Below are 20,289 nucleotides of genomic sequence, written 5' to 3'. Positions count from 1 at the left end.
ACTGGAAGGTGGGTGTGTAGAACACTTGCTTAGAATCTGGGATTTCTTGGCTTCCGTCCCCAGAACCACAAAAACATAAAAAAATAAATAAATAAATAAAACAAGACTGAGACTATCAATGGGGCATGGGGTACCCTATCTGCTCCCCTCTACCTCATCCTGTTAACTCAATCGTCTGGAAAGCTCACCTGACCTTTCCAGGCCTTCTCAGCACCGCCCCTGCCCTGTTATACCCTAGACAGCTCTTGCCTAGGGGCCTGCCACAAGCCGGCAGACCCGAGTTGTTTTTTTTTTTTTTTTTTCTGCAACCCACTTCCAGACTTCAGAAAAACTGGCTGCTCACCTTCCTCTCATTGTGCCTCAGTCCCTTCGAAAAAGTCCAGCTCCCTAGATATTCAGAGACCCTCAATAAATCTTAACTGGCATTCTCAAAATGATCACCATCACCAGTAACCCACAAGTGACCAGGAACTTGCTCACCGCGGCCTTTGCCAAGTGCCCTCCACTGCTCTGCCCAAGCCGGACAAAAAGGGTTGACTACTCCCCACACCGCCCCCGCCCCCGCCCATCATCCAATCACCACCCGTCCTACTGGCCCGCCAACATCCGGGCCCTAATGCTAGAAAGCTCATTGAACACTCCCCAGTCACATGCGCAGAGACTTCTGGGCTTTGTAGTTCCCCAAGAAAAGCGAGCTAAGAGCCGGCCTTGTAGAACTCCATCTCCCAGGAGTCACCGCGCCCGCCCGTTGTGAGAGCTCTTAACAGTTTGAACCAGGTGGTTCTTGCTAGGCTGTTTGGGAGACAGCTGATTCCAAATTGCCATGAAACAAAAACCACTTACCTGGAAGTCAGGGAGCGTCTTTTTGCCCGAGAATCTCAATATTCTGCATTGACTCCAGAATGGGGCTGGACACAGGTGGGGTAAAATCTGTCCCCATTGCCTGTCTGGATAGTACCAAGGAAGGCCTGTCGAGTACACCCAGAGCCTACTGGGTGCCTGCCTGATACAAAAAGCCTCTCCCGGGTGGACTCTTCTTTGTGAGCCCTGACAGATGAGGGCAGAGCATTACAATTCCCAGAAACAGGCCAGAAAAAAAAAAAAATGGGGGGGGGGGTTACCCTGGAAAAGGCAAATGTGGGCCAGAACTTTGCACCCAGGATGTGTCAATGGTTCTACAGCCCGCCAACCTCCCACTGCCCCTTGCCTGCACCAAGAAGTATGATGTCCCCAGGAGGGATATACCCACACCACAAAGCATCTCTTCTTCCCCACACAACCTTCCCCACCATGCCTCTGAGGGTCAGAAGAGGGAGCCAAGGCCCTGCAAACGCTCAGGCAGGCATGTGAGAAAGCTCTTTACTGGGGGGTACAGCAAGGAGGAGCAAGGCCATCTCCCCCTACCTGCCCCCACCCCCTCCTAGGGCCCTAGGGTGAGGGAAATCTCCCCTCTACCGGACCACCACTGTCTTTGGTACAATAAATAGAAAACAAGGGGAGAGGGGCCAAGGGTCCAGTCTTAGTGGGGAGGGTGTGGCCAAAACCCTTCTCCCTCGACCCCCTGCCCTGGGCCCCAATCAGTGCAGGCCTCACCCACCCCAGCTGGGTAGCAGCAAGTCCAGTCAAGGGGAGAGATGAGGATGGGAGCCCAGGGCCCCCAGATGGGGGGGTATGGCTTCAGGAGGGGCCCCAGGGAGGGGCAGGGTCATGAGCTGGCTGCTGTGCTCTGGGGTACGCCATGGAGGCCCAGGCGAGGCCCCAGAGTGGCAGGGTCATCAGGGGGTGGGAGAGGTGGTCGACCTCCCGTCATCCGAGTCCGGAGGGCTGAGGCAGCCGGGTGCTGGGGGGCAGGTGCCAGATGAGGTGGGGAGCAGTCTGGAGGGCTGCCCACCAGGCTCACATCCATCAGCTCCGGGGGTGGTGGTGATGTTGGTGATGGGGGACGTCCAAGGCATCGGGGTTGTGGGGGTAAGTGGGCTCCAGTCCCTGGCAATGCTGAGGCAGAGGTAGGGGCTTGATGTGTCTTGTGGGGCACATCACCCCCTGCCCAAGGGCGCAGAGGCTGGGAGGGTATAACCTAAAAAAAAAAAAAAAAAAACCAAAAAACAAAAAAACAAAGGAATTGGTAGGTGTTGAGATCCTGAAGTTCCAAGCACCTGCCACGCGCCAAGGTCTCACAGCTTCAGTACCTGGGGGCTGTTCATCTCACAGTCGGTGATGGGGGGCCCGGGCCCCCCACAATATCGGTTGCTGTAGCGGTAGGCCCTGTTGTCACTGGAGGAGCCACTGGAGCCCCCTGGAAGCACCGGGAAGAAGAAAAGAGGGCAGGGCTGATAAGATGCGGGGAGCCTGCCTGTTCAACACCTAGACCCCAAGGTGGGATTTTGAGACCAGAGACCATGTGAAGGCTCTAACAGACCAATTTTGAAATCTAGGGTCAGCGTTGTGTGGGAGGCTAGAGTCAGTTTTAGGGGCTGAATCTCAAGCCTTGATTCGGAGCTCCTGTTGGTCACGTGGGACTGCCCCACCCCCTCATCCTGGAGCTCAGAATCTGGAAGCTCTAAGGCTCTAAGACAGAGGCCCACTGGTGAGGTCTCCCAGGCTGGGCCCTGCAGCACACATCTGACACCGGGCACCCACCAGAGCTGGAGATGGAGCTGGCGGTGCTAGAGGAGGGGCAGGTGTCGAGGGGCGCCGGCGAGGTGGAGGCACTGCTGCCTGCCGGGCCCGTGTTGGTGGCCTCGTCGGCCGTGCGGCGGAAGAAGCCATGCTGCAGAGCGCCCAGCGGGCTGATGCGGGCGGCGGGCTCATACTCCAGCATGCGCAGCACCAGGTCCTGGAAGCGGAGGTAGTCGGCGGGGCTGTGGCCCGGCTCCCCCGCCCGCCGGCCCCCGGGCCCGCCCGTCTGCACGCCCAGCACCTCCTGCAGCCGCCGTGTCCCGGGGCCCTGGTAATCCTGGCAGGGAGGGGGTCGGAGGGGGGGGCAAGAGAGTGGCCGTCAGTGGGCAGGAGGGGCAGGGAAACACACACGGGGAAACAGAGGCACAAAAGAGGAAGAGAGAAGCTAACAAGAGCTGTGGGGTGGGGCGGTGGGTGATGGGGTGGGCAGGGGAGGAAGGAAAGGACAGACAAGGGGGAGAAAGACAGGGAAAGACACGGGGAGAGGGGAGCCCCAAGTGTGAGTGAGGGCCACCCAGGGAGGGGTAAGTGGCACAGGGCAGGGGCCGCACCTTCCTGAGTTCCTTTGTCCTTCGTAGGGTCCAGCCACCCCCAGGCAGCCGCTCAAAATACTTGCGAGCCTTGGGTGCCTGTTCCAGCATGGGCGCGGGCGGAATGCCCAACACCTCGACAATTCGGCTCATCTGGTCCACCTGCGGGCAGGCGGCGGTCAGGGGCGCCGGGCGGCCAGGCTCCACCCCTCCACCTCCAGCACACCCCTTCCAGGGGCACACCTCATTGGAGCCGCTGAAGAGGGGTTCTCCGGTGTGCATTTCCACAAGGATGCAGCCCAGGGACCACATGTCGATGGCCAGGTCATAGGGTGTGCCTAGGAGCACCTCGGGTGAGCGGTAGAAGCGGCTCTGGATATACTGGTAGATCTGGGGGGGAGGGGACAGTAGTCAGGGCACTAGCTCCCCTGCTGGTTCCACTGGACAGCACTGCTGAAGACAAGACCCTGCTTGAAAACAGGATGGAGCCTCTAGGTTCTCAGCAACACTGCACAAACCAGTCACTGTCTTGCTCATCAGCTTCCAGTCTCTGGCCTGCTTTAACTGTCTCCATCCCAGCTCTGGTCCCTCTGTTTAAGAGAGGCTGGCCATCCCATACTGAACTGCACTAGTGTAGCCCTGCCGCCTGCTCACGAGAGGCTGCAAGGCTTCTGGGTCCTCTACCTGTGCCCCCAAGAGCACCAGTCAGCAAAGCAGAGCTCAGGCTCAGACCTCAACTCCACTACTCTGAAGAGCTGCCTGCCCCTCAGGGGCACCCTTTCTCTTCCTTGCTTGGGTCTCCTCGGCCCCCTTCATCTCTGAGCTCCTCCCTCCAGTCGGGGCTCCCTATGCCCAGTGTCATCTCTCAGGCATCAGCTTCCAGGGCCCAAACAAGGCCGTTCTTCCCCATCCCATTCAAGACACTGGCCCTGCCCAGAGTCAGAGCCGCACCCGCTGGCCAAGCTGGCAGGAGCTGCCGAAGTCCACGATCTTGATGGCGCTGCGCTTAGGATTGCAGAGCAGGATGTTCTCAGGCTTGAGGTCGCAGTGGATGATGCTGAGCTCGGGTGTGGCCAGAAAGAGCAGTGCCGTGCAGAGCTGCTGTGCCAGCTTCCGAGTCAGGTTCAGGGAGACACCTCGGAAGTGTGTGTTGCGCAGGAGGTCATACAGGTTGTAGGACAGCAGCTCAAACACCAGGCACAGATGATTCCGGAACATGAAGTGCCGCTTCAGGTGCACTGTGCAGGAACAGCAGGCAAAGATCAGAAACAGATTGACAGGGCCGATAGCCTGGAGGCACATAGTAACCACCTCTGCTAAACTGCAGTGAGCCCTCAGGTGTGTGTGCACTGGCCGCAGTGGACTCCCAAAGCATGCTAACTCTCAGGCTCTCAAACCTCCTGACTATCACCAGTAGGAAGGTTTCTGCCAACAGGGAATAGTAAGCACGACTGGGTGATCCCAGCACTTGGGAAGCTAAGGCAGAGGATGATAGGTTCAGGGCCAGCCTGGAATCGGGGGAGGGAGGGGACACGGATGGACTTGGTGGGTGGGGCAGGAGACGGGGACGACAAAGGGTGGTGTAACCTTGGGGTTACATTAGCATAGGGTAAGGGATGGCCAAAGGGTGGTAGCATGTCTGTCTTGCAGGCCCCCAGCACTACAAAGGGAAATAAACCGTACTGCCACCTCCTACAGAGCTTCAAGATAACTCCAAGATAATTCCTCACTCCAGGCTGTGACACTGAGCTAGGCCTGGGGGGCGGGACGGGGGGACGGCATGAAGACCAGGTCTTGTGATGCAGACGCAGGGGGAGTCTAAGCTCAAGCTCATCTGGATGACTTAGTGAAACTCCATCTCAAAACGGCTAACGGAGGTCGGGGATGTAGCTCTGGGGTGAAGTGCTTGCCTATATATGAAGCTCTGGGTCTGGTAGCCAATACGGCCAAACAAAACCTCAAGTAAGTACTACCACCACCAAAACCCGAATGAACCAATGAACCTGCTTTCCTTTTAGCTGTGTCTATCTTTGTGGCAAGGGACACTGGCTGTCCTTTTAAGAGTCTGTCAGTCCCTTTCCAGAGGAATTCAAGACTGGGACACATCGAGAGTCAGAGTTCCAGAGGCCAGTGCTTCTGGACAGTTGTGTACACACTGTCGTCACCTTATGTACATGACAGCACTGAGAGCCTCAGTTTCCTACCCCCAACGCGTGCACAAAGTTGTCCTATTCCTCACGGGGCTGGGGTGAGGTAGTTCATGTCAAGTGTTCGCAACAGAGCCTGGCCCTTAGTGGCCACCGTTGATCAAGGTGGCAGAGAAGGAGATCCTGCCTACAGCAGGAGATGCACTGCAGCTGAGGAGCCTCAAGACCCTCACTAGCTCTAGCTATACCTACCATGGCGCCCTGCACCCACTCGGGCCCAGGCCTCACCTATGTAGTACTTCATCTCTGTGTCGTGCTGGTTCATCAGCTCCAGCAGCCGCAGCTCAATCTGGGCCTGGTTCAGGAAGGCCTTCTTGTTCTTGATGATCTTGATGGCCACCAGCTCCTGGGTCTGGTGATCATAGGCTTTCACCACCTGTCAAGACATGGAGTGTTACCTCGGAAGGTGGGAGGCCCACCAGCCACAGCTTTCCAACTAACAACTCACAGCCCAGCACTCACATCCCTTGTACTCGATACAAAATAGCACAGTTCCCTTGTGTGGAGTCTTGTTATTTATACTTGTACAGAAAGGAGACAGGGGACTAAGTGGCTGGAGTGATCGGCCCAGGACAGGACTTGCAGCAAGTGAACCACTAGGGTGGAGGGAATGGGGGTGAGGTTAGTGGTTGTCTGCACCCAGGCACTGGATGAGTGGGGAGTCCCACACCTGGCCAAAGGAGCCTTTGCCAATAAGGGAGTCAATCTCATAGCGCTCTAGCCAGCGCTCGCCGCTGCGCACAATGTAGTCGTGGTTGTCGTCATCATAACCGTGGTTCAGGACCTTCTTCTCCTTTTTGGTGCTCGAGTCCTGGGGTGGTGCCTGTTGGGCCCGCCGTTTCTTCTTCGCATAGTACACCTGCTCAGGCAGCCAGGAAACCGGACCCTTGAGTGACCCAGGCAAGCAGCCAGGGCCCTTCTCAGCACCCAGCCAGGGAATCCCGTTCCCCACCCACCTCATTGATGTGCTTGTAGGTCTTGATGAGGTCCACTGAGAGCTTGCGCAGGGGGGCTGAGGTCGCGTCCCGGAAGGCCAGGGGCAGTCTCCGAGGCAGTAGCCGCACATCAGGCAATACCTGTGGTGCAGAGGGGCAGACACTGAGCACAGGCCTTCATCTCCAACCTCCAGAGAGATTGGTAAAGCTGAGGGCTACTTGACAATGCCCACATTTGCCCAGCTCTCCACAAAAGTAGAAGCTCCCCAAGGAGAGACTCCACTCTGTAGGGCCTGTCACACATTGGGGTCCCAGATATCTGTTCATGGCATGATGAAGTGAATGATTTACCTCTGACCTTCCACCCAGCCTGTTAGCTCGTTTGCTCTATATCTTTATTCCCTTCTGAACCTCTCCGAACACACGAATGAGAAACCTGGGTTCTTTGCACCCGAGACCACCATTTTTGGGAACCAGGCCACTGATGAATTCCCTGTATCTCCATGTCCTCCCCCTCAAATGAGTGTGCCCAGTTCCTAAAGCTCTTGAATTGGGGTTAGATTTCTTGGGTTTCCCACTACCCTCAGCTCACTTTCCTTCCAGGCTTTTTCTCCAGACCTCTGTCTTCTTGTGGACACTAAGACTGTGTTCTGGTCTCGTGTGCCAGTGACATTTCTGAGCCTGACAAACATTACACTTAATTTTCTTAACCCTCAAGACCACTCTGTGACAGACGGGAGCCATGGACAAGCTCAGTAATTCAGAGCTCATAGCAGGAGTTAAGTGTGGACTTCCGAAACTCCACCCGAAACTCTTCCACTGTCACGAGACCTCTAACATCCTCAGAGATCTTTCAACAATCATGCTGTTGTCTGGAGGCCCTTTTATCCAGTCTCTTTCTATCCCCGGGCTGGTGAGAAAGCCAGCTGAATGCCTACCTGTGTGTGTTCCTGGGGCCCTGGAAAGCCAGAGAAGGGACCATGGCCTGGGGGGACGGCCATGGTGGGCTCAGAGGGCCGCAGGGGTGTGAGGCCTGGAGCGGGAGCCCGGCCGGGGGGCGCCTTCTCGCATCCTGCACCTCGGCTGCCACCGCCGCTGAGACCTGAGAACAGGTAGGAAGTAGGGAGACAACATGGAACAAGAGGGTATGTAGGTCAGGGCCAAGCAAAGAGGTGGGCATGAAGAGGGCGGGGGGTGGGGGGAGACCAGGTAGCAGTGTTCCTCAACAAATGATCGGCCAAATAAAGGAGGCAACATGAGAAAACGTAAAGGGTAATGGTTAGAGCCAGACAGGGGTGGGGAAACAAGGGCAGGGAGGACAGAAAAAGGCCAGCAATCAGGAGAGCAAAAGAGAAGACAGAAACCATGTAGAGTCTGGGCAGTAGAATTCATTTTTTTCTTTGAATTTCTGCTGGTGCCCATCCCGAGTCCTTCAGATAAAGCCCCGCCCTCACATGGTCTTCCCTCAACATCAGTCTCTTCTGGGCCACACTGAGGGCCCCATTTCAAATCTGGTCCACCCTCTAGTTCTTTCCACTCTAGAGAACTCCAGGGTCCCTCACACCATAGCAGTCCTTGTGGACCTCCCTGCAAAATCAAGGTTATCTGAGAACTCCTTTATGTGTGAGTGCTATGGGTGTCTCAACCACCGAGGCACACTTCCCCTAGGTCCGGCTCTATACCCTACCCAAACCGCTCCCAGCCCTTTCCCTAAGTAGTCTACATTTACCCCACTAGCATTTTCCCATTACTCCAAGATCCCTACTCCTAAGGAAATAAGAGGGAATGTGTCATTTCTCGACAGTTTAAGAGTCACTGTCTTTTTCTCCCTTACACTGGGATCCTTGCTGTCCCTCCATCCAATATTCCTAAACCGGGTCGTGCCACAATTGAGCCTATTCCTAGAAGGGCCCAACAGCCAAGTCCCTAAATAACACAAGACTTCGCTCTCAAAGTGTCCTCTAGAACAAAATCTTCCCCCTAAGAGCCTCCCCCATGTCAGATCCCTTCTGTCCCATGCCTCGCTACTCCAGGTCCCTTTTCCTGGGGCTTCGTCGACAAACCACCTCTTCCCCAGCCCTTCCCTCCCACACAAGGACCGGCTCTCCCAGCTCCCACCCCTACCCGGGTCAGGGCTGGCGCTGGGCCCACGGGGGGCTGGGGAGCGATGGGGCCCCCAGTGCGGTGGGCGAACGGCCAGCATGGTGGTGGCGGCGGCGGCGGCGATGAGAAGGTGGCCGCCTGTCCCCGGCCTGGCCGGCCTGGCCTGGCCAGCCCCGCGGCGGTGAGGGCAAGCGGGACAGGCGGCCCGGTGGGTGACAACAGCCGCCGCCGCCGCCGCCGCCAGGGGGGCGGGGAGAGGAGGGGACAAGGGTCAGACCGGGGCACGCGGGGGAAGGGGACAGCAGGTGGACGGGGGAGGGGCGGGCTAACCCTCGCCCTACGGTCCAGCCCCGCCCCGCGTGGCCACCCGCCCCCAGGGACCCTGGCGTCCCGCCCCCCACCCGGCAGGCCCGCCCCGGCCGGTGGAGTCCCGGCGGGCGGGGCCCAACTGAGCCCGGCAGGCCGCACCTCCCATGGCAACAACCGCGCCATTGGTTGTTGCTGCCAAGAGCTTAACCAACCAGCACTCAGGGCAGCTGTTGCTAGGCGACAGTGAAGCGGCCAGCGCAGCCGAGCCCAAACAAAGGGCGGGAGTGGGGCCGGGCTGCCCCCTCCCAGTCTCCCTTTCAAGAAGGCTCCCTCGGGCTCAGCCCCTTCCAGAAATCCAGCTGTAAATAGCCGGGCTCCGCTGCTCTGGCCGAAGCCCCCTCCTTTGCCTTGTTAAGTCTCGCGGGGACGGGCAGGGCGGATCCCGGCCTGCCCTCCACCCAAGCGTGCCGCCCCGCCCGTCGCCGTACCGTTACCTGAGGGCGTGGGTAAGGGGACTCAAACTGCTCGGGGAGTCCGAGCTCAGACCTGCCCACTGGCTGAGGGTGTCCGGTGGACGCGGCGAGCCAGGGCCCCGATTACCCAGTAATGCAACCAGCAAAATGGCGACCACAACAAACCGGCCCCCTGTCCCGGCTCCGCCCCCACACCGCTCACGTGACTTAAGGGAGTACTGTGCGCCTGCGCCTTAAGGGCGCGGAGCCGCGCACATGCGTAGCAGCCATCAATGGAGCATGCACCATGTGACCAGATGAAACTTTCCAAGGCACCCCCCCCACACAAGAGCACATAAAGTTGGTCAAGGGCGCATGCGTCTTTCAGCCACTGAGCAAACAGCACCAGACAGGAGCGACAGTTGAGTCTTTTAATAGAAAAAAAACTACACGTGCAACAGTAGCAACACACATTTCTTCCAATCCAGACAGCTCTGAGTTTCAGTTCTTCGCCTTGGGAGGTGGCCTGTGAGAAAATCAGAGGGAGTCGAGCTGTCACCATTTTTGGCTCCCCAGGTCTAGGGAGCTCAGGCTGCAAGGAGAGGTCTACCCTGGTACTTACCTGTACACACCTACAACCACAGCGTGGTCGCGTTCATAGGGCTCTAGCGTCAACTGCTCCTGGGGCTTCATGTTCTCTTGCTGCATCTTCTTCACTTCCGATGCAAACACAGCTTCTGCCGAGGCCGTGGAATCAATGCAGTTGGCCTACAGAGGAGAAATGACTCCAGGTCTGCGTGTTGTTTTAAGCTAAAAGTACACTTACATTAGATGTTTGGAGTCCCAGGGTTTCGCAATTATAAAACTCCATTACAGAGGTTTTAATCTGGCTTGGACTGAATCTAAGGCAGTGTTTTACCTCAGGAATTTTCTTTCATGTCCTGGTAAACAAATGCAGCAAACAGACTCGCTAATTTTGAACATGGTGAAAATGCCTGGGAGTTTTTTTGTATTTCAAATTAAAATGTTTCACTTATTTACTCTATATAAGAATCTGTTCTAAACACTTTACATGTATCAATTTTTACTTCAACCCTTAAAAGCAGACTAATAAATGAAGGAACTGAGTCAACTAGACCAAATAATGTTCAGACAGAGATCAAGCACCCACCCACCACTCAGTGTCGCCGCACCTTACACCAAGCCTCATACCTTAATGGAAATGACAAAGTGTCCTCCGTTCCGCAGGAAAGTGTGCGCATTCAGGGCCACAATCCGGGTTTGGTCTGGCTGTGCCACATCAGCAAAGATCACATCCACCATTGCTAGGGACAAAGGACAGCAGTTACAAGCAGAAGCCACTGCAGAACTTCCCAGAGCCTCCCAGAGGGGGCATGTGCTCCATCAGCACCAGGTTCCTGGGCGTCTCCTGCCTCCAGTCTCTCCCCCCATACACCCTCCCTCCAGAGCGCCCCAGAGGTGGGGCCAGAACCCAGTCACATCACTCATCCACTCCTCTTGTAAACATGGTTGCCACCTACTCTGTGGCCAGCCCTGGGCTGGGCGTGGGGGACACAGAGACGAGTCAGACCCTGCCCTCGAGATGCTCCCGGGTCTAGGGGGAGACAGACATGTCATCAAAAAGACAAGCAAAGGCGAGTAGTTAAAGGCAAGACGTGGGCAGGGCTGTCAAATGAGGAAAAGGACCAGAGAAGGGGCCAAGTAAAACGAAAAAATGCAGAGAAAAAAATAATAACCCCCTCCAAAAAACAATAAACAAACAAAAAACCAACAACAAAAAAGTACAATGAAAAGGCAATGTTTTAAGGCAGTATGATTGAAAACATTAACACATAAACCAAAGTGATGGAATGAAAACATCCTTTAAGAATTTGGAAAAGCAGATGGCAAGTATCAAGTACCTCTGGGGGAATTCATAAGGCTTTCCACTTTTATACTAGACCTTTCAGGAGTTTAAAAAAACAAAGCCAATGGGCCATACTTGCTATGTTCAGGGCTGGGATCTCATCAGCTAATATAAAGAAAGGCAAGAGGCTTTCAAACACAAACCAGGGCGGAGTCAAAGGGCAGCGAGTAGAGAGGAGCACAAGTGCATGGGACTCGGAAGGGGGTTGGATGAGCAGACAATCTCCACCTGCAGCTCCTCACTCTAACTCCATCTGATGGTAGGCTCCCTTCCTCTCCTGGGAAACATGCAGTGCTTAGCCCACCTTGCCTGGGCTGCCCCAGGCCCCTCACCGATAAGCATGCGGTATTTGTGTGGGTGCCGAGCATCTTCAATCACAGGAATAATGTTGGTCCTCTTCTTGGCCAAGTTGATGAGGTCACGGCCAGAACGGTGGGAGAATTCAACTGCATAGACCAGACCATCCTAAAATAAACCCAACAGTGATGAGCACGCACTTGTTCTGCACCATGATTGCCAAAACTGGGCTCATGCGCCACTTGTAGCAGGCCCTCAGACCCTCAATCAAACCCGAATTGAGTTACTGTCATTATGTCCACAGTCCAGATGAGTAAACAGGCCTGGAGATGAGAAGTCACCTGCCATGGTTACTCACAATCAACGAAGCTACAAGATCCTAATTTATCTGACCCAAGAGCCCAGGTTCCTAACACAGGCTAAAGTCCAGGGCAGAGATGAAGGACAGAGCCAACAGCATTTGCAATGGGCCAGCACTTAGGAAACATTTAATTTTCAAAACAATCTTATTCTCCACAGTGTTAACCCCAGGTTCAGAGAGCTCAGGTGTCTCACTGATACCACACACTCTTAAATACCTACAGAAGTCTGAGTTTTGTTGCCGCTTGTATTTAGACGAGGTCTAACTATGTAGCTTAGGCTGGGACTACAAATGTGTGTGCTTTCATACCTGGCCACGCACAGGGTTTTCACCCACAGTCTTATATCAGCCACCAGCGAGAGGTTATGGAGTGGGACACCCAAGCACCAGGTGCTCTCTGCACCAGGAACCAGTATTGCCACACAGAAACACAAGTCCCCGGCAGAAACCCAGGGCTGCAGATGTAGCTCGGTGGCAGCACATCTGCCTAGCATTCAAGAGGCCTGAGGTTCAACCACCAATATGGGGAGGAGCACAGGAAACTAGATTTGGGGGATACGCATACTTTGTGTGTATGCATGTGGAAGCCAGAGGACAATGGTAGCTGTTCTTCTTCAGGAACCCCATATATCCTACTTCTGAGAAAGGCCTCTCACTGGTGTGGAGCTTATCCACCCCTGATGGATCAGCAAGCCCTAGAGATTGGCTTGTTGCTACAGGGGCACATCACCACACCTGGCTTTTCAGTGAATTCTGAGGGTCAAAATCAGGTCATCATGCTTATGTGACAAGCACTTTAGTGACTAAGCCACCCTCCCAGTCCTGGGACATACATTTTTCAAGAGGGCAACCAAAATAGTTCATTTAGTCTCTATGCTCAGCTCCTGGTCATTTTAACCCTGGCCACACCCCCACGCTCACAACTCTTAAAATCAAGAATCCGGGAGCAGTATTGAAAGGAACTCTGCCTCAAGCTGTCCCTCTAACAGAATGAAGGGTGAACCTGGCTATTCAACACACAGTACAGGTAAACGGCCAGACCCAGTTCCCTCCATCTCGACACCTGGCTACTCACCGGGCCAACAATATCAGAGACATGAGAGACGGTGGTGCCTGAGGCTGCCCCAAGGTAGAGCACCTTGGCCCCCGGTTTGATGTGGATCTGGTCTACGCCCCCCAGGATTGCTGCTGCTAGCTTGGAACGGAAGGGGTTCCAGGCTCGGTACTCAATTTTGTCATCTCCCTCCTGACAGAAGAGATGAGAACAGAAGTCAGTGCAGGGTTCTTGTGCAGGATTCCACTCCCCATAACGCTAGGAACCTCAAAAGAAACAGTGTTCCAATCACTGTATAAGAAACCAAATGCAGGTGTACAGCAGGGACCAGGACAGAGCCACCCTGCCATCTCATGGAGGCTGTTGACTTGGGAAGAGGAGAGAACAGACAGTAGATGGAGGTGAACGACCTGGGTAGTAGGCATTACTTCCTGCCCTAGCTCCTTTCTCAGGTGCTAGAGACAACAGTGAACAGGACATGGATCCTGCCGGGAGTGCTAAGTACAAACTGAACTAACATAAAATCTGGTTCAGGAGATGATGACAGGCTATAGAGACCAAGCCAGGAGAGGATGTGAAACCAGAACAGAGCAAGGAAGTGGTGAAAAGGAGAAAATGGACCAGGAAGGGCTATGGCTGGCCCTTGATGTGGATCAAGATCCACGGGAGAGCTAGGGCTGGGGCTGTAAGGACTGCTTTAGAGAAGTAGGGTGATGTGACAGAGGATAAGGAACCGGTGTGCTATGGAGCTGGGAAACAACAGGCAAGGCCAGGGAACTGGGAGGCGGAGCTAGGACTGGCAGCATCTCTAAGGCTACAGCGGGCAGGGAGTCCCAAGGCACACGAACAGTGTGCATGCCCTGACTTATGCATTAACACCCCCCAGCTGTCACTTGTAGGACACAACAGTAAGGCTGAACTGCAGGTGACACTGTCGGCTGGGGCTGGTAGTTTGGACAGGACTCCATGACTCACTGAAATAGAGACTCTCTTCTCCCCATATACGGATTCTCCAGGGACCAGATTCTTTGTGACAAGGGCATCCTCCTTTCCGCGACAGATAAAGACGCCTGGTGAGGGAGCAGAGCAGAGTGGGCCCGAGGACTCAGTGCGGCCATGGTCCACTTCTAGATTCACCTGCTTCCCACCCACCACACTCACCTTCGTGTCGATGAGGCTCCACCATGACATTCTTCCCTGACTGGTTGCCTCTTTTGCCTCCCCGGCCACCACCTCGACCCCGGCCACCCCCAGACTGGAAGCCTCCACCTGTAAGAGAAAGCTGCAGGTGGAAAAGGAGGTCCCCGCCTCTTCCCTCCCTGTACTCTCTGAGAGCCTGCTCCACCTCCCCATGTCAACCTCACTCACCTCGTCCACCTCCTCCACCTCCTCGTCCCCTGAAGCCTCCACCTCCACCTCCACCTCGACCTCGACCTCCACCAAAGCCTCCTCGTCCCCCGCCAAAGCCTCCTCGTCCACCTCGTCCTCCTCCTCCTCTACCGCCTCTGTCACCAAAGCCTCCTCTGCCACCAAAGCCGCCCCCACGGGGGCTAAAACCTGTAGGAGAAACAAAAACAGGGACCAGGGCAATGAAGCTTAAGTTTAAACTAACTTTACCTGGCACTTTCACAAAAATGAGAAATCGGCAAAGCACACGACTGTGTGCTCCAAGGAGGAAATGTCCACTGCAGTCGACAATGCACACCAAGCCCACCCAATGTCCCATCAGCAGAAGGGACACACAAAAGGAGTAACACCAATCAACAATGAAAATAACCTTCAGTTGTGCAGCTCGGATGAACAAACCAGAGCCTCCCCAAAGCGAAGAGACGCACTCCTAGAAAACTACACCCAATGACACACACTGTTTTGAAATACCCTGAACAACTATGTAGCTCCTGATGCCCCTGATGCCACCTCCCAAGTGCTGGGTTACAGGTCTGTACCTCTGGGCCTGGCACCATAGCCTTCTTAGGAAGCATATGGCAAGGGACCACTAAAAGCAAAACATGCCACAGACTCTAACTAGTTAGCGATGAGATGGAATGCAGTTATTCTGGTTTTCTTGGTGGGACAGCAGATTCATGGAGCTCCTTTTATGCTGAGGATCAGTGAGCCCTGCACAGCCATGGATTAGCACAACAGGATCTCCGCTGCCCTCCTAGCACAGTCAAGATCCCCTCGTCTCCCTCTTCCAAGACTGTAACATCCTTCCCAGCAGCACAGCGGGAAAAGTAAGAAAATCCCCAAATTTAAGGATGGGCAGTGATCTAGATGGGCAGGGCAGAGCTCACTGTAAATCAGGCATGGTAGCACAGGCCTGTGATTCCAGCATCCCAGGAGGTGGAGACAGAAGACCCCCAGGGTGAAGCAACACTGTCCACTCAGCAGCCAACAATGTGCAGGACTAACAGATGTCTGATGATGCTGTTGCTGGGTTCAATATTTAGCTTTTCTATGATGGTTTCAAAAACTTTTGAGTACTATGGGCAGGGGCACCAGAGTTGATCTGAAAACATAGTTTGAAGATTAGTATTGGCTTAAAATGATCTCACTTGATGTAAATCGTCAGATATAAATCTGCTTACGTTTTTTGTCAAGGTGCCTTGAGACTACATCCTATCAACAGCTTCAATCAGTTCTTTTGTTTTGAGGCCAGGTTTCATCACTATGTATCCCTGACTAACCTGGACCTCTGTAGCCCAGGCTGGCTTCAAACTCAAGATATCCACCTGCCTCTGCCTCTCAGTGCTGAGGTTAAAGGAGTGTGCCACCCTAAAAGTATTTTTAATAGTATTTAAAACAAAACAATCCAACTGTTCTTTCTTCTTCTTGCTTTGCTTACTTTTTGCTCTTTCTGTGACACTTCATTGAAGGGCTGGGTACTGTAGATCTAATGTCAGACCAAGGTTCAACTCCCCAGAATTCAAAACAGTAAAAGGCCGAGCAACTTGGTATTTATTCCTAATTTAATTTGTTTCTTTTGGGGTGGGGCTTCTCTGGGTAACAGCTCTGGCTGTCCTGAAACTCCCTTTGTAGACCAGGCTGGCCTCGAACTCAGAGATCCACCTGCCTGAGTGCTGGGACTAAAGGCATGTGCCACCACCTAATTTAACAGTTTCATCTTCAAAGCTGAAAACATTCCCAAGCCTTAGAAGAGATCCCATCCTGCTGCTTTCAACCTCCCCCTTCACTTCACAATCCACAATAAAATCAGAATACTTTTCTTTACAAAGAATCTCCAAGCCAGGCATGGTGGCGCACAACTTTAATCCCAGCACTCCAGAGGCTCTCTGTGAGTTCAGGCCAGCCTGGTCTACAGAGTGAGTTCCAGGACAGCCAGGGCTACACAGAGAAACCTTGTCTTTAAACAACAACAAAACAAAACAAACAAAACAAAACAAAAAAACCCAAACCTCCGAGGACTTTCTTTTCTTTTTTAAATTTCCCACAAGAACGTAAGAGGCATGGTACTCCTGTGCCCCACTTCACTTGGGCTTCTTCTGATGAAGTGGTACAGACTCTCCCTACTCTCGTCATATTGCATTTAGTACTGGCACTCTCCCTGACCCCCCACAAGTTCCAAGTGCACAATGATTTGTAATTATTCTGGTTAGTGCAACATCCCATCACCCGGCACAACAGAAGTTCAATAAACATCACCAAGTGTCTGGCCATATTCGTAGCCCTGCTGACTCAAGGCCCCAGGTCCCTCCCTCACAGAGAAACCACTAGAAAACCATCCATTTCATCCAGAAGAGGATGGTGATGGGGAGTCCTGGTTCCTCCTCTTGTAGCTCATACAGGAGGATTGTCATGCCACAGTCATTCAGGACCCTAAGCTAGGGAAGGTACATGGGAGTCAGTTGTAAAATCAAATGACTTTGTATACACAAGAGTACTTAGAAGAGGCTACTAGCTAGGGCCTGACAGATCAGAGGCCTGGCAAGCTGTGGGTATCTTCACAGGGAGCAGTGGGCCCGAGTGCCAACTCTCAGTCCCAGATACTCAATATGTATCTCGGTCTATTTCAGGAAAATGAACAAAAAGGACTCACTACCCAGAAAGACTCCATGTCCATATATAATCTGCTTCCCTCCTAGCCTTCCCACCTCAAAACTATCAACTCCAGCAGGGTGAGGTATCACATGTCCGCAATCCCACCATTTGGGAGGATGAATTTGAGGACAGCCTTAGGCTATACAAGATCTCATTTCAAAACACAAACATAGAAACAACAAAGGCTCTTATTTTTAAATGCCCACCAGTCTATAGCACACCTCTGCTTAAAAATCTTCCCTAGAGCTGGAGAAATGGCTCAGAGGTTAAGAGCCCTGACTGCTCTTCCAGAGGTCCTGAGTTCAATTCCCAGCACCCACATGGTGGCTCACAACCATCTGTAATGAGATCTGGTGCCCTCTTCTGGCCTGCAGGGATATATGCAGGCAGAACACTATACATAATAAATATATAAATCTTTTTATAAAAAAAAAAGAAGGAAAAAAAAATCTTCCCTAGCTGGCCATGGTGGCACAGGCCTTTAATTAATCCCAGCACTTTGGGGAGTGGGGAAGGCGGATCTCTGTGAGTTCGAGTTCCAGGACAGCTAGCTACACAAGGAAACCCTGTTTCAAAGAACCAAAAACCAAAACCAAACAAAAAACCAACTTCCCCAAGACTCAAACTGTCAGTGGACTGCTAGAAATTCCTACTTCTCACTCATTTGGTAGAGAAAGGTTGGAGGGAAAAGCATTCCTTGGAGGAAATCACAGACCACAGGATGCCAACAGAACAGACTAGCAATCCTACCCTACTTCACCTCATTAGATTTCCAGAGCAGGGGAGCCCCAGATATTCAACACGATTGGGGGGGGAGCCCCTGGGTCACTATCCCCTGCAGTGACTCTCATCCGTCCACACCAGACAAAAACCTGCACAGTGAAAACTGATCCTTGGGCAACGGTGAAAAGCTTATGTTATCATTAGTGTAGCACAGACTGGTGTCAAACTCGTGATATACCCCTGCCTCAGTTTCCCGCGTACTGGGACTGACAAGCACGGGCGGCTACAGCACACAGCAACATATTACCCAAAAAGCCACTTATCCATTAAGAATCCAAGAAAGAAATGAGACGCCACAACCCTCGCCATCATCCACCATGCAGTGGATTCATCAGAAAAAGGCGGGAAACACATGAATTACTTTTGTCAGGCCAGGCGTGGTGGCGCACGTCTTTAATCCCAGCACTCGGGAGGCCGAGAGGGTGGTGCATCTCTGAGTTCAAGGCCAACCTGGTCTCCGGGGAGCTCCAGGCCAGCCAGAGTCACATGGTCAAAACACAACCCCAAACCAGCCCCACTCACTTTATTCCCCCATCCTGCTAAGGCCGGGCTTCTGAAGTTTCTGTCATCACAGAGCAGGGACTCCTTAGTCCCCAAATCATCACCTTCTCCCTGTCTAGGACCCCGCCCCTCCCGGAAGCGCGACAAGCGAAAACGCCGCACGTCGTCGACCCGGACGGAGGTCCTCCCTCATCCCCACCGGGGGGAGTTGGGTTGAGGGTCAAGGTAACGGTGTCGGCGGGTGACAGTGGCTGGCGGCGGTAACCGGCGAGGCTTGAGTGGGGAGAAGCGCTCCTGGTCTCAAGCCCTTCCATCTACGACCCAAGCCGGATTCCTCAAAGCCACGCGCAGAGACAGCTCCGAGCCCCGGCTCGGGGCCGGGGTCAGCAGGGCCGCGCCGGCCGGTCTGGAGCGGCGAGCCTTAGGCCTGTCTCTGTGAACCGAGCCACCGGCCACATTCCCCGAGTCCGGGCAGCTGCAGTCCCCGCCCGCCGCGCCTGGAGCCCCGCTCCTGCCCATGCCGCGGCCTCTACCTGGCTTCATCACTGCGTTCTGGTCGCGCGGCTCGGGCAATCTGCGGTGTCCCCTACTCCACGAGTCTCAGGCTTTCGCACGTGGAAAGGAGCGCATGCGCGCGGCGACGCACGGCGCGTGACGGAAGCGCGTGACCCCGCCCCTTACACGCGCCCTCCTCCCCGGAAGTGCACGCCTTGGGCGGGAATTCAGGAGCCTCTGCGGGTTTTGTCTTGTTGCTTCGCTCCGGTCTCTTTCCCACAGCGTAGAATTCAGTCGCAAGTCCGCTGCGGCTTAGCCCCTCACTAGTGCTAAGCACTCCAAGTATCAGGGATTATACCCAGATTTATTTTTTCAAAGGTTTATTCATTTTTATTTTATCCTTAGAAGCGTCTTGCCGGCATGTATGTCTGTGCACCACGCGCATGCAGTGCCCACAGAGGTCATAAGAGGGAGACGGATCCCTTGGAACTGGAGTTACAGGTGGTTGTGAGCCGCTACGTGGGTGTGGGACCCGAATTTGCGTCTTCAGCAAGAGCAAGATGTACTCTTTACAGCTGAGCCTTGTGTTTGTTGTTGCTGTTGTTTATATTTTGACACAGGGTTTCACAATGAGGCCCAGGCTGGCCCGGAACTGGGATCTCTTACAGTCCCAGGTTGTACCTCGCTTTTCTATCTCTTTTTTTCCTTTACACTCAAAAAGCCCTCCTTCACTCACTTGCCTCAAGAACAGGCACCTCACTGCTTCTGCTCCACACCCCTGGCCTGTTTGTTTCTAGAAATCTTCAGTCACCCTAATGTTGCTGCAGCTGCCTCTAAGTCCACTGCCCCGCTGTCAATGTCCTTGCTATCATGGATTCTGCCCACTCTACCGATAAAAATCAAAATCAGTCATGTTAATGTTGCACCACCAGGGGGCAGCACAGGAGCGGCCTGGTCTCCAGGAAAAGAGTCCCAACCACCACATCACAGCATGGCCTTCCAAGGCAACAGAAACACCATTTGTACTAATCACAGACTTTTTGTAGGTTATCAAGGAAAGAGTTTACCCCCTGGCCTAGGTGAAGTGGCCGCTAAGGTTTACAGAGGCTTCTGATGGCAAAAAGTCCACGTCAACAGTCAGAGCTAGAATAGGGCCTCCGGAGCAGGAGTTGTCTTTCAGAACTAAATGGTGGCTGTAGCAGTGCGGCTTCCTGGAGGTGTCTGGGGAGCATTCAAGAGCTTCCAGGCTGCCGTGACAGCAGATCAGATGGCTGCCAAGAGAGGGCTGCTTGGATGGTAGCCATTCATTCAAAGCACCCAAGTGCCAGGGAAAAGCTGAATTTGTCAGGGTGACAGATCACCCTAGCCTCCAACATCCTGTTTTTAAAAAAGACAAAACAAGCATTAAAGGGAATTCTTACTCATAGACACTGACAATGCTTTAAACGCTTGCATGTGGGGTCTGTCTCTCTCTCTCTCTCTCTCTCTCTCTCTCTCTCTCTCTCTCTCTCTCTCTCTCGTGCACCCGTGCCCATGGGCGATGCCCAAGCTCATGCAGAGGCCAGGGGAGGATGTAACCTATTCTGCTCTGTCATTC

The 20,289-nt window shown here is 53.8% G+C and overlaps 2 protein-coding genes across 8 annotated transcripts; both read right to left on the bottom strand.

Annotated features, from left to right (window-relative positions):
• Positions 1-284: 284 nt before the first annotated feature.
• On the bottom strand, positions 285-9,422 carry Dyrk1b (dual specificity tyrosine phosphorylation regulated kinase 1B). 6 transcript variants are annotated; one of them, XM_036184357.1, is made up of 12 exons: positions 9,258-9,422; positions 7,290-7,453; positions 6,373-6,492; positions 6,087-6,275; positions 5,645-5,792; positions 4,161-4,447; positions 3,453-3,599; positions 3,231-3,371; positions 2,921-2,956; positions 2,641-2,836; positions 2,190-2,296; positions 285-2,077 (listed from the first exon to the last, which is right to left on the bottom strand). In XM_036184357.1, the coding sequence occupies exons 2-12, from the start codon at positions 7,350-7,352 to the stop codon at positions 1,706-1,708; spliced, it is 1,806 nt and encodes a 601-aa protein (XP_036040250.1). In that variant the 5' UTR covers positions 7,353-7,453; positions 9,258-9,422; the 3' UTR covers positions 285-1,705. The 6 variants fall into 6 exon arrangements, with proteins under 6 accessions (XP_036040250.1, XP_036040232.1, XP_036040243.1 ...); XM_036184339.1 differs by lacking the exon at positions 9,258-9,422 and adding an exon at positions 8,476-8,738; XM_036184350.1 differs by having other exon boundaries at positions 2,641-2,956.
• Positions 9,423-9,632: 210 nt separating this feature from the next.
• Fbl (fibrillarin) lies at positions 9,633-18,829 on the bottom strand. Of its 2 annotated transcripts, XM_036180167.1 has the most exons (9): positions 18,731-18,829; positions 14,223-14,411; positions 14,016-14,123; positions 13,830-13,924; positions 12,876-13,046; positions 11,475-11,607; positions 10,428-10,540; positions 9,838-9,983; positions 9,633-9,741 (listed from the first exon to the last, which is right to left on the bottom strand). In XM_036180167.1, the coding sequence occupies exons 1-9, from the start codon at positions 18,738-18,740 to the stop codon at positions 9,717-9,719; spliced, it is 990 nt and encodes a 329-aa protein (XP_036036060.1). In that variant the 5' UTR covers positions 18,741-18,829; the 3' UTR covers positions 9,633-9,716. The 2 variants fall into 2 exon arrangements, with proteins under 2 accessions (XP_036036060.1, XP_036036068.1); XM_036180175.1 differs by lacking the exons at positions 9,633-9,741; positions 9,838-9,983 and adding an exon at positions 10,757-10,830 and having other exon boundaries at positions 10,460-10,540.
• Between the last annotated feature and the right edge of the window lie 1,460 nt (positions 18,830-20,289).

This window comes from Onychomys torridus, chromosome 1, assembly GCF_903995425.1.
Source record: "Onychomys torridus chromosome 1, mOncTor1.1, whole genome shotgun sequence".
NCBI lineage: Eukaryota > Metazoa > Chordata > Mammalia > Rodentia > Cricetidae > Onychomys > Onychomys torridus.
Note: the sequence above shows the minus strand (reverse complement) of the source record. Positions and strands in the feature narration are given on the sequence as shown.

Bases quoted from the DNA above. Each gene is read 5' to 3' on its own strand.
- Dyrk1b (XM_036184333.1), bottom strand. From the start codon at position 8,554: ATGCTGGCCGTTCGCCCACCGCACTGGGGGCCCCATCGCTCCCCAGCC. The intron at 4,448-5,644 runs GTGAGGCCTGGG...GTTCCTGCACAG, and splicing joins AGAGATGAAGTACTACATAG to TGCACCTGAAGCGGCACTTC. The intron at 3,600-4,160 runs GTGCGGCTCTGA...CCTCCCCCCCAG, and splicing joins CCTGCCAGCTTGGCCAGCGG to ATCTACCAGTATATCCAGAG.
- Fbl (XM_036180167.1), bottom strand. The intron at 14,124-14,222 runs GTGAGTGAGGTT...TTTCTCTTACAG, and splicing joins AGGTGGAGGAGGTGGACGAG to GTGGAGGCTTCCAGTCTGGG. The intron at 13,925-14,015 runs GTGAGTGTGGTG...CTCCCTCACCAG, and splicing joins GGAGCCTCATCGACACGAAG to GCGTCTTTATCTGTCGCGGA.